Source organism: Ornithodoros turicata, chromosome 1, assembly GCF_037126465.1.
Source record: "Ornithodoros turicata isolate Travis chromosome 1, ASM3712646v1, whole genome shotgun sequence".
NCBI lineage: Eukaryota > Metazoa > Arthropoda > Arachnida > Ixodida > Argasidae > Ornithodoros > Ornithodoros turicata.
In genome coordinates, this window is record NC_088201.1 from 66099913 (window position 1) to 66114225 (window position 14313).

General features: G+C 50.1%; 2 protein-coding genes and 1 long non-coding RNA gene across 3 annotated transcripts in view; 2 read left to right on the forward strand and 1 right to left on the reverse strand.

Moving 5' to 3' along the window:
* LOC135378346 (luciferin 4-monooxygenase-like) overlaps positions 1–14313 on the forward strand; it is a 112146-nt gene that overhangs the window by 17566 nt on the left and 80267 nt on the right. The window lies entirely within an intron of this gene.
* On the reverse strand, positions 1032–1389 carry LOC135378349 (uncharacterized). The gene is made up of 3 exons (XR_010418334.1): positions 1255–1389; positions 1138–1186; positions 1032–1072 (listed from the first exon to the last, which is right to left on the reverse strand). It is a non-coding gene; the product is annotated as an uncharacterized LOC135378349 (long non-coding RNA).
* LOC135378481 (uncharacterized) lies at positions 8094–10327 on the forward strand. The gene is made up of 5 exons (XM_064611534.1): positions 8094–8222; positions 8310–8439; positions 8577–8720; positions 9539–9623; positions 9975–10327. Exons 1-5 carry the CDS (start codon positions 8110–8112, stop codon positions 10325–10327), a joined length of 825 nt encoding a protein of 274 aa, XP_064467604.1. The 5' UTR covers positions 8094–8109.

A 14313-nucleotide genomic window follows, 5' to 3' on the forward strand; every position in this document is an offset into this window, starting at 1 on the left:
GTGCCGGTGAGAGGCACTTCGCGTGCGGCGATCATTTTGAGAGATGTTGCTAACGAAAAGCACAACACGTTCGGCACCCACAGCATAAAAAAATGAGACGTTGTTAGTATTGCGAGGAAAATGCGTACTGTATTGCGAGATACAGTTGGGGCCAACGACGAATCTTCGATACACGGTTCATAGCGGCCGACATGTTAGTCCTAAGCTTTAGTGCGGTAGTTTAGGGTGCTCCTAGGACCCTTGGCCAGCGTCCTAAACTGCGCGGAGCGAGCGCCACCACTTTAGTGTTGTAGAAGTTTCGTGCAAGCCACTTACGGCTCCGGCACTACACTAAGTGGGGAACTCGTTAAGTATTACACTAAGTTTGTTTCGTGCAAGCGGGCCCTGCACTCGTCCGCCATCTTGGAATTTCGGGGCGCCACCTATAGTTCACTGGAGTCGCGACTCGCTCACAACACGCATAAAATACACGAAAATAAGTACTGCAAAACTATATACGTATCTCTTTTATTCCGAAAATGCATACCTTGAAAGTGGTATCCAGTGTCGACACAATCGTACAAAACATCCCGCGCACACAATAGTGAAGTATTTCACACGTACACATGCTTCATGCGACACAGTGTCGCGTCGCACAATTGACTGAGTCAATGACTGGCTGCAGTCTGAGTTCTTCTGGCGACCCACGGTGAAACGGCGACGTCCCGGAGGCGCTAGAGAGAAATGTGTCTGAAATAGGGCGTTCAATCGCAAATTAGTAATGTTCAAAGGCAAGTGAGTAAAACTGAGTAAAATGGTCATAGCAACAACGAAGTTGGTTCACCCAGCTTACTGTTCAACAAAGTAAGGCCTGCAAAAACGATAATGAAATTAGCAGAATCAACACCGGCCACGAACTGATACTTGTACACTTACCTGACGGGACGCAGGACTGCAGCCGCCGCTCGAAACAAACAAAAACCTACAGCACAACAGTCATGGTATGAATACAAGTGAAGCTTGACCACACACTTCTATCACACAGCTTAACCGTTACGACGCAAAATCATACACTCCTTTGTTCTTTCATGGCCTGCAAAAACGAGAATGAAATTAGCAGAACCAACACCGGCCAGGAACTGATACTTGTACACCCACCTGACGGGACGCAAGACTGTAGCCGCTGCTCGAAACAAACAGCAAAAACCTACAGCACAACAGTCATGGTATGAATATAAGTGAAGCTTGATTACGCACTTCTATCACACAGCTTACCTCTTACGACACAAAATCATATCCTCCTTCGTTCTGTAATGGACGAGCGAACGCTGAGACAATTGAAATATGGTGCAACCGTTCCAACGACATTCCAATGATGCTAATGGCGATGACTCCTTCGTGACGAGGCGAGGGCGAGGCACGGAGGCGCAGAATCAAAATGTGGAGCAAACCTGTCGCATGCGCATGATCCTCATGTGGTCGTATAAGTTGGAAATATATTGTATACTGAACTGAAGTATAAATAATACGAGGAACCGCCTTCTCAAAGCCTAATGTATTTAGAGTTTAAATATCTAGCTAAAAGGTGGCAAAGTGGCATTCAAGCTATTACATTCAATCATAAGTTCAGATTCAAATACCGCTTTGTTTAGAGAGCCGATAACACGAATCTCTCTACCCTCCAGGAGTGGCGTACACCCCGCATTGTTTTTTGCAGCACACCCAGAAATTGCTGATATTACCCATACAGTTGGTCTCCCAATGAATAGACCCACAAATATGCCTCTACACACATATACCCCCCCCCCCCCCCCCCAGCAGTATGGGATGCTGGGTACCCCCCTGAGGTCGACCTCTAGTGCCTTTGCAACGTCGCATGGGATCACACTGACATGCTATTTCTTCCCTAACTTAACTCGCTTTTGAAAACACCCTTTCTGACATGCTTTCGGTTAAAACGGTGCAACAGGGGGTGCAGAAGGGTGTAAATCACTTCAGCACCTTTTCTGATCCCAGCATCTGGAGTTTAAAAGGGTGCTTTTTTCAAAACCCTTTTTTAAACACTGCCTGTTACACTCTTCATCATGGTCACTGGAGTAAAAAAAGGGCGTATATCACTTTTTGGATTTACTGTGAAGATAAATGGCGTGGGGTTGGTGAGCGAAACTCAGCCACATGCTCTTGGAGGCGTGTGGCGAAGTGAAGAGGGTCTGGTGAGGGCTGGGCTAGACTCGCGGCGTCGAAGAGCTGCCCTGGGAGACTCAAGACGGATGCGAAGACGAGGGTGGATGGTGCAACGCCGCAGTCTACCTCGGAGGTTGCAAGAATGCCGAGGAGCGTTAATGACAAGCGCTCTACCCAATAGGTCGGGTCTTCACTGGCGCGTAAAGCGGTCTTCAACGTGCGATGGAACCTCTCCACCCTCCACCAGTCCGTTGGCGCTTGGGTGGTAAGCCGTGGTGGTAACGGCGGGAGCTCCAAAACGCGTCACCCGCAGGAGGAGAGGAACGCGAGAGCTGTTGTGTCAGCCGTGATATCCTTGATAGGTGGCGCTTCCGGCCACCGGGTGTGTAAGGTACAGAAGGACCAGTAGGCAAGGCTGAATGACAAGAAGTGTTTAATGTGGCAGCCCGGCCACAACTGAACGAATGAGAATGATACGCGCGCTCGATGGAAAATCATACGCGAGATACGCGTCGTGACAAAACGTCCGTGGCGGCGCTCGTCGTCCATTTCCGTCGGCTGCTACATGCCCCCCCCCCCCCCGGCTAGTGGCAGCTTGGAGCTGTCGGCCCACGTAACGTGTCTCTCGATGGGCTTCGGACATAAAGGGGAAGGGTGGTTGACGCCGGGAGACCAAGCGTTGGAGGGAAACGGTGCCCGTCGGCGAAATCGGCGGGGCAAGGTCCATGTAGGCCGGCTTTAGCCTGTCGACAGCAACGACGTCTTCTTGGCTGTTGATAGAGATGCGTAAATTCTTGCCCTTGCGGCCGAGGACGGGATGAGGACCGGAGTAGGGCGGCGTGAGCGACTTCCGCACGGTGTCAGTGCGCAGGAAGACGTGCGTGGTGTACCCAGTGTGCAGGCAGGTGGTGTACCCAGTGTGCCCTGTCCTCTTGGGCGATGAGGGCGGCTTTCAAGTTGCGATGAAGGCGCTCTACGAGGCCGTTGGATGCAGGGTGATATGATGTGGTTCGGACGCGAGTTGTTCGGAGGACGTCGCTGAGGCCCTTGAACAAAAGGCTCTCGAACTGTGGGCCGCGGTCCATAGTGACCTGAGAAGGCACGCCGAACCGAGAGACTCACGACGCGACGAAAGTGTGGGCGACAGTCTCTGCGGTGGAGTCTGCCATCGGCGTGGCCTCGGGCCATCATGTGAAGCGGTCGACAGCGGTTAGGATATAGCGGTAGCCAGCAGATGGTGGGAGAGGGCCGACTATATTAAGGTGCACGTTGTCGAAACGCGCGTCAGGAGGCTGGAACTTCCTGAGGAGGGATAAGGTGTGGCGGTGGACCTTCGCACGCTGGCAGCGGTGACAGGAGCGAACCCAGGCGCGGCCGTCTCGGTTGATTGAAGGCCACACGAAGCGGTCTGCGACAAGCTTTTGAGTTGCCAGGGTGCGCCAAGTCGTGGAGAGAAGAGAAAACGGCCCGGCGACACGCGACAGGAACGAAAGGCCTAGGTTGGGGAGACGACGTGTCGCAACAGATGGTAACGGAAGTGCCGGTAACGGGGAAGTCTTGCAGCTTGAGGGAGGTGGTGTTAGCGGTGCGCAGACGCTTCAGCTCTTCATCGTGGAGTTGGCAGAAGCGAGGTCCTCGTGCGAAAAGATCTGCGTGGTGGAAGGAAGGGCGGCGACGCGACTTAAAGCGTCGACAGGAGCGTTTCCTTCTCCCGGTACGTGCCTGATATATGCGCACATTTCAGCAAGATAGGCGAGCTGTCGAATCTTCCTTGGGGAATACCGGCTGCTGGTAGAGTGGAAAGCGTAGGTCAGGGGCTTGTGGTCGGTTAGGATGGAGAAAGGGCGACCTTCCAGGAAGAAACGGAAATGCCTGACCGCGAGGTATACGGCCAGCAACTCGCGGCCGAAAGTGCTGTAGCGCTGCTCGGTAGGCTTCGAGAAGAAAGCTATGGGGCGCCATGCTGTGCCAATCTGCTGCTGCAGCACCGCGCCGACGGCTATACCAGAGGCGTCAACCATGAGTGTAGTGGGTGCGCCGTGCCGGGGATGGCAAAGAAGAGAGCAAGTGGCGAGATCGGCCTTGATCTTGAGGAAACTCGATTCGGCGTCAGAATTCCACAGCAACTTCTTCGTAGCTCGGTTCGACTCACCCCTTCGACTTGCCGTATCCAGATCCGCCGCTGGGCCGCACAAGAGGCGCAGAGATTCATTCGAGAATCCGCCCGTTTCAACGACTTCCTTCGCTCCATCGACCCGGCGGTGGAGTTTTCCCCACCACGACGTCTCCAAAGACCACAAGAGACACTCCTCCACCGACTGCGCCTCAACTTGGCATACACGCCACCGCTCCAGCGCATGATGGGGAGGCAGATCTCGGCCCTCTGCGATGCTTGCGAAGTGGTTGCGGACACATCGCACCTCCTGCTGACCTGCCCCAAGTACACCAACCATCGGGCTACCCTTTTCCGCTGCCAAGCGAGTCGTCAATGTACGCCAAGATGAAGGGGAGGCCCCTGATGATGCTGTCTATAAAACCTTGAAACGTTTGGGCCGCGTTGCGGAGACCAAATGGCATTCGCGGAAACTCGTACAGCACAAACGGAGACGTATTTGCCGTTTTCTTGATGTCTTCAGGGGAGACGGAGATCTGATGATACGCATTCATAAGATCGATTTTACTGTAGATGGTAGTGCCGTGAAGGTTGACCGTGAAGTCTTGCAACCGCTGGAGCGGGTAACGGTCAGGCACAGTAACAAGATTCAATGCATGGTAATCACCGCAAGGGCGCCTGTCGCCGGTCTTTTTGGGCACCATGTGCGAAGCGGAGGGCAATTGCTGGAGGAAGGTCTGGCTACACTGATGGAAAGCATATGCTCAAATTCCGCTTTTGCAATCGTGAGCTTCTCAGGAGCTAGCTGACGTGCCCGGGCGAAAACAGGGGCTCTGGTGGTCTGTATATAGTGCACGACATCGTGTGCGACTGGGCGCGACCAATCTGGTCGTTGCGTGAGACTGGGGAAATCCTTGAGGACGGCAGCGTATGGCGAGTGAAGGGCAGAAAGAGATGCCGCTGGGAGGGCTCGCAGAATGAACGGAGAGAGCCTGAACTGACAGATGGGTGGACGTATCTACCAGGCACTTGCGGACGACGCCCACAGATAAGCTGAAATGGTGTAAGAAGTCGGCGCCCAGGATGACTTGGCCGACGCCGGCCACAAGGAAAGGCCACGGGAACGTTCTGCGAAGGCCCAGATCGAGGGTGGCAGATAGCTGTCGGAAAACGGGAATGCCGGTGTTGTTGACAGCCGTAAGATGGAACATGGTTGGGCGACGCTTGTCACTTCCTGAAGCGGGGAGCACGCTCATTTCTGCGCCGGTGTCAACGAGGAAGCGGGTCTTTGATGGCAGAAGCTAGCACTACCGCCATCATTCCGGTATGCGGTTGAAGATGTGGCGATGTAAGTCATGGGGAACAAGAGGTCGCGGTTTTGCCGCCAGAAGTGTCGCATAACAAAAGCCTCAAGGTTCCGGGATAAGGGGGCTTGTGGATGTCGAGGTACAGCGATGACTGAAGAACGGCAGGCAGGCAAGGTAGATTGTGGGCCAGGCCAACAATGTGAGCTCGAGAGAGAGAGTCCGCAACGACGTTAGCGATACCAGGAATATGCCTGATGTCGTTCATAAATTCGGCAATGTAGGTGAGGTGACGGATTTCTCGAGTCGAGTGAGAACCAGAGGCAGACGTGATTGCGTAGGCGAGAGGTTTGTGGTCACTGTACACGACGAACTGGCGTCCCTCGAGAAGGTGGCGGAAATGTTTGATAGCCAGGCACACGGCCAACAGCTCGCGTCGAAAGCGCTGTACCGTGCTTCGGCGGTCTTGATGGGTTTGGAAAAGAAACCCAGCAGTTGTAAAGGGTGAACCGCATGGCCCGAAAAACTCGCCGAAAACGGGACGAACTGAATTCGGAGCCGAACTTTTTTCGTGCCCCACCCAGATGGAGGCGAAGTGCACGCCGAAATTCGGCCGAAAACTATCGTGGTTGCTAAGTTCATGTGCAGTATCTGTCTCATTACATATATTGTGTATGCGCTTACTTCGACAGTGTTTTTGCGTATTCCTCCTTAAATGAGTTTTTATGCTGTGTTAAATTTCCTGCATCGCCGTACTACGCTTGGTAAGCTCGAAAATATGAATAGAACTTTCCAGATGCGAAACTGCGGCGCGACCAGTTGCCCTCTTCATCGTTCTCGATTACTGCGTTCGCGTTTACCTAACTTTGCATTGCGAATTTGCGATTATTCTTCCAAATACCGATTTCTCGCTTCGTGTTGTTCGACGACCATGGAGAGAAGACGACGGTTGCTGCTGCTGAGGGAAATCTTGCTTCTAAGGGCCGGGTCCCATAGCTTTATGCGAGCAGCAGCAGCAAAGCAGCAGCGGTGCGGCAGCAGCAACACGGCAACATGGCAGCAGAGCAGCTTTCTGCTGCCGCTGCTCTGCTGCTGGAGGCGTCCCATAGCTTCGTTTTGAATTAGCGGCAGCAGCGGCTTAGGAAACACAAAACGTGTTGGCAACTGTGTCATTGTTTACATTTCGCACATTCCGAAGGCGTACGCAGCGGCTAAGGGCTAAGCCTTTTAGTGCACACACCTAGGAACGCAATCCTAGGTGAAAGGCGTTTGTGTGAGAGATATATTGTGGATTTGGAGCTCATAAGTGAACTTTGAGATGAGTGTGGTGGTGGTCTGAGCCTCGTATTACCTGACTCTTCGTTGATGTGTAGTCAGTTTCATGACATTCAACGTAGGTTCGTCCTACTGCTGTGCTGTGCAGAACAGTCCTTGCTGTGTTGTGTGGAGATTCTTCTACGGGATCTTGTCGTATAAATATTGCCTCGTTACTATAGTATTCGACATTTTGATTTACGGTAACTGTCAAATGCGTACGTTGCTCTTAGTGAAATAAAACTGTCTAACGAAAACAAAGGCCCCTTCTGCTAGTACTCACTGCTTTCTGCCTGTTTTCACAAGGAATGGGTTCATTATCTATCTCTATCGAACCTTTTTTTGTTGTCTGAACGTTGTCTATCTCCTCTACCCTTTTCAAGGGTCAGTTTCATTTACAACCACCTAGCAAGGTCTTGGAATACCGACCACAAGAAATTTGTTCGGTTTGGTTTTCACACGGCATGGACGTGAAAGTAATTTGCTTGTACGTTATCAGGTCACGGGTTTTGAAGTACTTTCCAGAAAACAAGCGAACATGTAGCTACAACTGGTACGCAACATATGTATCACGTAGGTTCGGTCGAACACTTTATTGAACTTTATGAACTGAATTATGTCCTGAAAGCGCACTTCACGCAGTCCCGATGATTGAACACTCGCTCCAAACTACTGGCAATCACAAGCGTATCCAGGTCTTCAGAATCAAATCACAGAACAACCAGAAACAAACCTTCTGCCGTCACTCACCGCCCTGCTAACCCTAAACACCGTCGAACGAAAACAATACCAACCAGCCTCCTGATTGGCTTTCGAGACCGGCTGCTCAGGCTGCAGAGCAACAGGGCAGCACAGCAACCAAAAATTCGGATACGAGAGCAGCAGGGAATTTCTGCAGCTCGGCAGCGCTGCTGCTCTCGCCCAGTGCTATGGGACCGCTCGTGTCGCTGCAGCTCTGCTGCTCCGCTGCTGTTGCTCTGCTGCTGCTGCTCAAATCGAGGCTATGGGACCCCGCCTTAAAGCAACGGCAGCGCGTGTACCGCTCTTCGTGGGTCCGCCCTGTACGGAGAAACAGGAAAGACGAAAGCGAGTACTTCACTGCGGTACGTTGTCTTGTTTGTTGTGCTCATGACAGAGATAAAATCCTCCCTCTACGCTTTACAGATGAAAACCATGAGAGAGACAAACCCGGAGCTTTTCTTTAAGTTCTACAGGATGACTCCCGAGCTGTTTGACCAGCTCCACGAGATGGTCAGGGCACAGCTCACCAAGCAGCATTGCGTGAGGGAGCCAGTTTCTTCCGGCGAGCGCCTCGCCATGACACTAAGGTAATGTGAAATGAAGATACTGGCCTCAGTGTCAAAATGCTGCATTTCAACGCAATAAAAACAAATGATGTACATGAAAACACGCAGGTACCTCTCCTCTGGCGACCCAATACAGGATATTGCTCTCAGCTTCAGGGTCGGGGTGGAAACAGCTCGTGAGGCGATCTATCTCACGTGCCAGGTGATTTGGGATACCCTCTCACCATTATACATGAAGGTAACACGCAAATCAACAATTCCTCGAAGACAAGTGAAGATGCTTGTTTATGCATGCAGTCGTCTGGATAGTTGTTTATGTTCCTGTACTTTCATGGCTTGGCATCTAATCTCATATGTATGGTATTGGTTTTCCAGCCTCCCACCGAAGACGAATGGAGGAAAATAGCGGATGACTACTGGCAACGTTGGCAGTTTCCAGCATGTGTAGGTGCCGTCGATGGCAAGCACATACAGATAGAATGCCCAAAGAAGAGTGGGAGTCCGTTTTTTAACTACAAGGTACTTACACACAGCTTGTAGCTTTTTGTAGACACATAAGAGCATACTTTTCCACTTATTTACACTGTTTGCATATTTTGCACATTTTTGTCCACATTGGTGTTGATACACTCTTTAAAAAAGGGGGACTTTTTGGGGAGTGCAGCCTTGCCACATATAGTATTAGTCGCTTTGGAGTGTTCGATTACTCACCAGTAGGGAGGTAAAGGGTCGTAAGGAACAATAGGAAAATGCTGTTGTGCTAAAGTTGCAGACGTTATTGCGGTGTATCCTTAAGGCCAGTTCCCACATATAGCGCTTTGCTTCATTCAACCGTGACGTCGCGGAAGCTGAGCTTTCGATCACTGCTTCCGATCACTCTAAGCAGCAAGACAGGAAGGCGACGATGACGACGTGAAAATGGCCACGAGTTTCATCTGCCAGTGCATGGGTGTTTGGTTATATAGTTTGGTATCGCGATCACAACATCAAAAGTGTCATCCCCAGTGACCTCCAGTTGCTTCAGGCACGAAGCAAGATGTCGTTTCTATATAGTATGCATGTAGCTCTAGCCAAATAATACCCGTAGCTGTCTTATGATTACTTCACGTAGCGCACATGTTCAGTGCTATATACTTTACCAGCCAGTCTTCATTTCCACAAGGGTAATAAAAAAAATGCTGTTGCTTATTAATTGCTGTCTTGTATTGTATTATAATGCTATTGTTTATTAATGCTCTCACATTAATAAACTTCAGCAATAGTAACATGTTAATATATTCTGTAACGTGTTATGTATATATGTTATGTTATAATATCTCGCCCCACGTCTATTTCAGAAAACGTTCTCTGTAGTCCTGATGGCAGTTGCCGACAGCCGATACAAGTTTGTCTTCATAGATGTAGGTGCATCGGGATGCACAAGTGATGGGGGTGTCCTCAAAAATTCTGCTTTTGGATAGCGGTTGGACACCAACACTCTTGGATTGCCTGGGCCAACTTTCCTGCCCGGCACAACAACATTAACAGAACACGTCTTCGTTGGGGACGAAGCCTTTCAATTGCGGAAAGACTTGATGAGGCCCTTCCCCGGGAAATCCAGTAGTGAGGTCACCACCATCTTCAACTACAGGTTGAGTCGAGCAAGATACACCCAGTATATTTTTGGCCTTGTTGCTTTCATATTATTGAAACCAGAATCATCGTCATTACAGCCAAAAATAATGCAACATTATAAGCATATATCAAAATACCATACTTTTTCACCCTTTACAGACGTTGTGTGGAGAATGCATTCGGGATACTCGTGGCACGGTTTGAGGATATTTAGATCACCTCTCAAACTGGACCCGAGCAACGTTGACAATGTTGTGAAAGCTTCTTGTATGCTGCACAACTTTTTGTGCACACACATTGGATCTGAGACTTTGTACTGCCCTCTTGACCTGGTGGACAGTGAAGACAGAGCGGGGAACTTCTGTGAAGGCAGGTGGCGCCAAGAAATGCAGCGGAGCTCGAGCGTATCCGAGCTGGAATCGTCCCATGCCCGCAACAGTAGCAGTGCTGCGGTTGCCCTCCGAAACACTATAGCCGCGTACCTGATGACTGAGGAAGGCTCTGTGCCATAGCAGTGGAAAATACCCGGTGTACGAAATGGACCCCAGCATTAAAGCTGTTTTTGAATGTGGCAATTTGAGCATGGTTTCTCAACCTAGTAGAAGGAATCCCCGAAATGGGTTCATGAAACCTAGGGCTCTTCGGGTGGAGGAGCGCTGCACTTTCCTCCACTCGTTTGAGCCTAGGCTTATTCATGAACTCGGCTGTATGACTAAAATGGAAATTGAAAATGCAGAGAGAGTGGCTTTTAAAATCTTATAATTTATTGCTACACAATAAATTCACTGGGTTAGCTGTTTTGCTGGCTTGAATATGACACCGCTAATCTCAGGAGGTCGACCTGCATTCGCCCTCTGAGATGTGCTGGACACTTTCTTAAATGGTCAGCCATCACGTGCCCAAAATACTCCTCCGCATCCGGCTTATGCGTCAAAAGCATATCAAGGCGTTCAATTTCCCTGTCATATGGCTTGCGACGCTTTTTTGTCACTGGTGTGCGAGATGCACAGGTTACAAGCGAAGGGTCGGTTGTGATGTGTGGTTCATTCCGTCTTTGTGGCTGCATCCCCACTAACTCATCAATGTCATCGTCGTCTTGGCTTTCATTATACGAATACATGTCCCTGAATATTGTCTCAGCAGCAGACACAGAAGAGCTGGAATCGGGGGTCATCTGTGGCTGTGTGAAGTCCAGCTGCAGTGTCTGTGCTTCTGGGGCTGGACAATTTCCGCTGCCTCTGAAACGTAAAATTACTGAGATGCATAAAATTTTAGTTAGTAGTGCAATGGCCATGCAGTGAGCAATAGTATTCAGAGTTCCCGCTGTTGTTTACTTTCTGCAAAAACTATTTTTCTGCTATTTCACAGCACACGATAAAACTAGCTCAGAACAAAGGCAATTCATAATGCACATCAAGAACTGGATGGAATGCAGCAGAAATATGTGTAATATGTACTAAAAAACTTGTTCGTTGAACACTGCCACTGTTCAAATATTGGCTGCCACCAAAGTGAGTGACAGGTGAGCTACTAACCTTCGGAGTTCTACAGAATCTTTCAAAAATAACAAGGTTTTGAAAAATGGCCATGTGATGGCCACTGCATCGTCGGCACCGTCTCCACTGCGCCCGCTCGTTTTGAACGTCTTAAAATGGCGCTTGAAGGTATCGCGGAGGCCCTCCCACCGTTTGCGACAGTCATCAACTGAAAAATAAAATGAATTTTTTGTTCGAAAAATGGTATCGAATCGTAACAAAGGCAAAACATGCATAACACCAGCAGCACTTACCGGGGACCTCCAGCACAGCGGCTACCTCATTCCAGAGGTGATGCTTTAACGTTGCGTTTTTATACCGCGCCGAACACACTTCCCACAGTGGCTTCCGCTTTTCCATCTCGTGAATAAGTTTTTCGTTGAATTCGAGTTTCGCAGATTTGCGAACAGGAGCCATGCTGTGGTCTGTCAACGTCAATGCATGGCCGGCACATGTGCTCTTGTTTATAAGCCGCCGCTGTTGCTATGGCTGCCATGATTCCCTTTCCGGTTGACCAATCATTGGCTGCCTGTCGGTTTTTCGGTTGACGACACTTCCCATTTCGGAGGAGAAATCTGGCGTGGCCAGATCGGGCCGAACTCGGTCCGGAATTCTGTCTTCCGAAAAAAGTTCGGTCCCGAATTCGGTTCGGAAAGAATTCGGACACTTTTCGGGCCATGCGGTTCACGCTTAACCGGTCCTGCGGACCCAGCTGGTGCAGAGCGGCCCCAACGGCTTCTGAAGAAGCATCCACGAAGAGTGCGAGTGACGAGTCTGAGATGGGATGAGCCAAGTGTGAGCCGGAGGCGATGTCCTGCTTTATCTTCTCGAAAGCTTGTTCAGCGGATGGCATCCACTCGATGGTTTTGGACGGACCGCCAGGACCAGCAAGCAAATGACAGAGCGCCTTAATGGTGTGCGCGCAGTGGGGTACGAACCGGCGGTGAAAATTCACTAAGCCCAGAAATTCGCGAAGCTTCCGCCGTGTGGTGGGGCGGGGAAAGCGGTCAATGCCGTCAACCTGCTGGCGCAGAGGGGTGATGCCACAACAGTCAATGCGATGGCCGAGGAGAGTGAGGGAAGGAACACCGAGTTCCCACTTAGCAGGATTGATGACTATGCCATGTTGGCGTAGACGCTGGAACAAGTGGCGAAGATGTTCGGCGTGTTCCTCGGGAGAGTAGAAGTAGCCACCAGAATATCGTCGAGGTATGCGAAACAATAAGGCAGACCGCGAAGGACCTCGTGAATGAATCACTGGAAAGTTTGAGCAGCGTTGTGGGGGCCGAAGGGCGTTCGAATGTATTCGAAGAGGCTGAACGGAGTCGTTATTGCGGTCCTCAGAATGTCACTGGGCTCCATGGGAATTCGGTGGTAAGTCTTGACTAGATCTTGGAAAAGTGTGAGGCGCCATGGAGGTTTGCGGCGAAGTCGTGAAGATGTGGTAAATGGTAACGGTCGGGTATGGTGACAGCACTGAGCGCCCGATAATTACCACATGATTACCAATCTCCCGGGTCCTTTTGGAGCACAATATGCAATGCAGAAGCCCATGGGCTGCTGGACGGACGAATGTACCCCAAGGCGAGGAGATGGTTGAACTCGCGACGAGCGATCGCAAGCAGGACTGGGCAGGAATAGTCAAAATTTGTATTATAATACAAATACATAATACTTGCTAAAAAATGGTATTATAATACTAATACATAATACATTTTATTTTCAAGTATTATAATACATAATACTATTACTTCCCTGTATTACTCAAGTAATACTAGTAATACTTTTGTGCCGTGGCAGACAGTTATTAGAAAAGGAATCTCAGACATATTTCTGAAGCCACCGGTTCGGTCACCGCAGGTTTATTGCAGTTGATTGCACTTAAGAAGAAGCATCTTTTCAAATACGCCATCTTCTAACGATCGCCTGTTTGGTCTGAGTAGAAACTGCCGAGACGGTCAACCCGATGCAGAATTTATACCATGCGTAGCTGTAACAAGGAACACTGCATTCTATGGAAGACATTGTGCCTGTGACTTAAACCAGGAACCAAGAGCACAGTGGTCAGGTTGTTCACATTTAGGCTACGTGCCTTCCTGGAACGACAAGTACTTTACGGGTTAACCCTGGAGAGTCCAGGAAAAAAATGACAAAAGATCACGACGAAGTGACTAACTGACAGCTCTCAGGGCACTCTCTCGCGGGACGCAGGTGTGCGTGTCTATAATCCCCTTTTTTCTGCCTTACTTTCTGACGCACTGCCCTGGCTCCATTCTATGATATCACCCCCTAAGGCCTCCGGGTTGTTCACCCAGAGTGGAGAAGTTTCTCAGAAATTTGAGTCAGCCAGCTCCTGTAATCGTCCCTTTGTTGCACGTTGAAGTGTGATCCTCTGTTGGCAGAACTAGGTCGTGTTCGTAGGATTGGAATGGTACCGAAAGCATACACGTGCAAGAGTAAGACCCATCACCTCAGGCAGGACAGGTCATAAGTATTACGAGTTTTGCAGTAATACAATGCAAGTAATACTCGAATTTTTTGTATTATAATACGTAATACAAATACTCTAAAGTATTACAGTAACGGTATTATAATACAATGTATTTGTAATGCTGCCCAGCCCTGATCGCAAGGCAGCCAGGCGGTAGTCGGCGAGGTCTGGCATGCGCCGGGGGCCTTTGGTGAGGACGTGGTGCGTGGTGGTATGGAGAGGGGGTGCATCTGTAGGTTCAAATGGACGATGTCGGGGAAATCGTTAAGGATGTCACGGAACTGCACAGGTGCCGATGGGCGGTTACAGAAGGCGCACAGAGCCAGTGCGGTTACAGAAGGCACGAATTCCGAGGACAGACAGGCCAGTGCTGTTATCAATGAGACGGCGTCTCTTCACGTCGAACATCAAATCAAAGTGCCTGAGAAAGCACCGATGATGGCATCAGAGACGTCGGCTATGATGAAGATCC

Bases quoted from the DNA above. Each gene is read 5' to 3' on its own strand.
- LOC135378481 (XM_064611534.1), top strand. From the start codon at position 8,110: ATGACTCCCGAGCTGTTTGACCAGCTCCACGAGATGGTCAGGGCACAG. The intron at 8,223-8,309 runs GTAATGTGAAAT...GAAAACACGCAG, and splicing joins CGCCTCGCCATGACACTAAG to GTACCTCTCCTCTGGCGACC. The intron at 9,624-9,974 runs GTGATGGGGGTG...CACCCTTTACAG, and splicing joins AGGTGCATCGGGATGCACAA to ACGTTGTGTGGAGAATGCAT.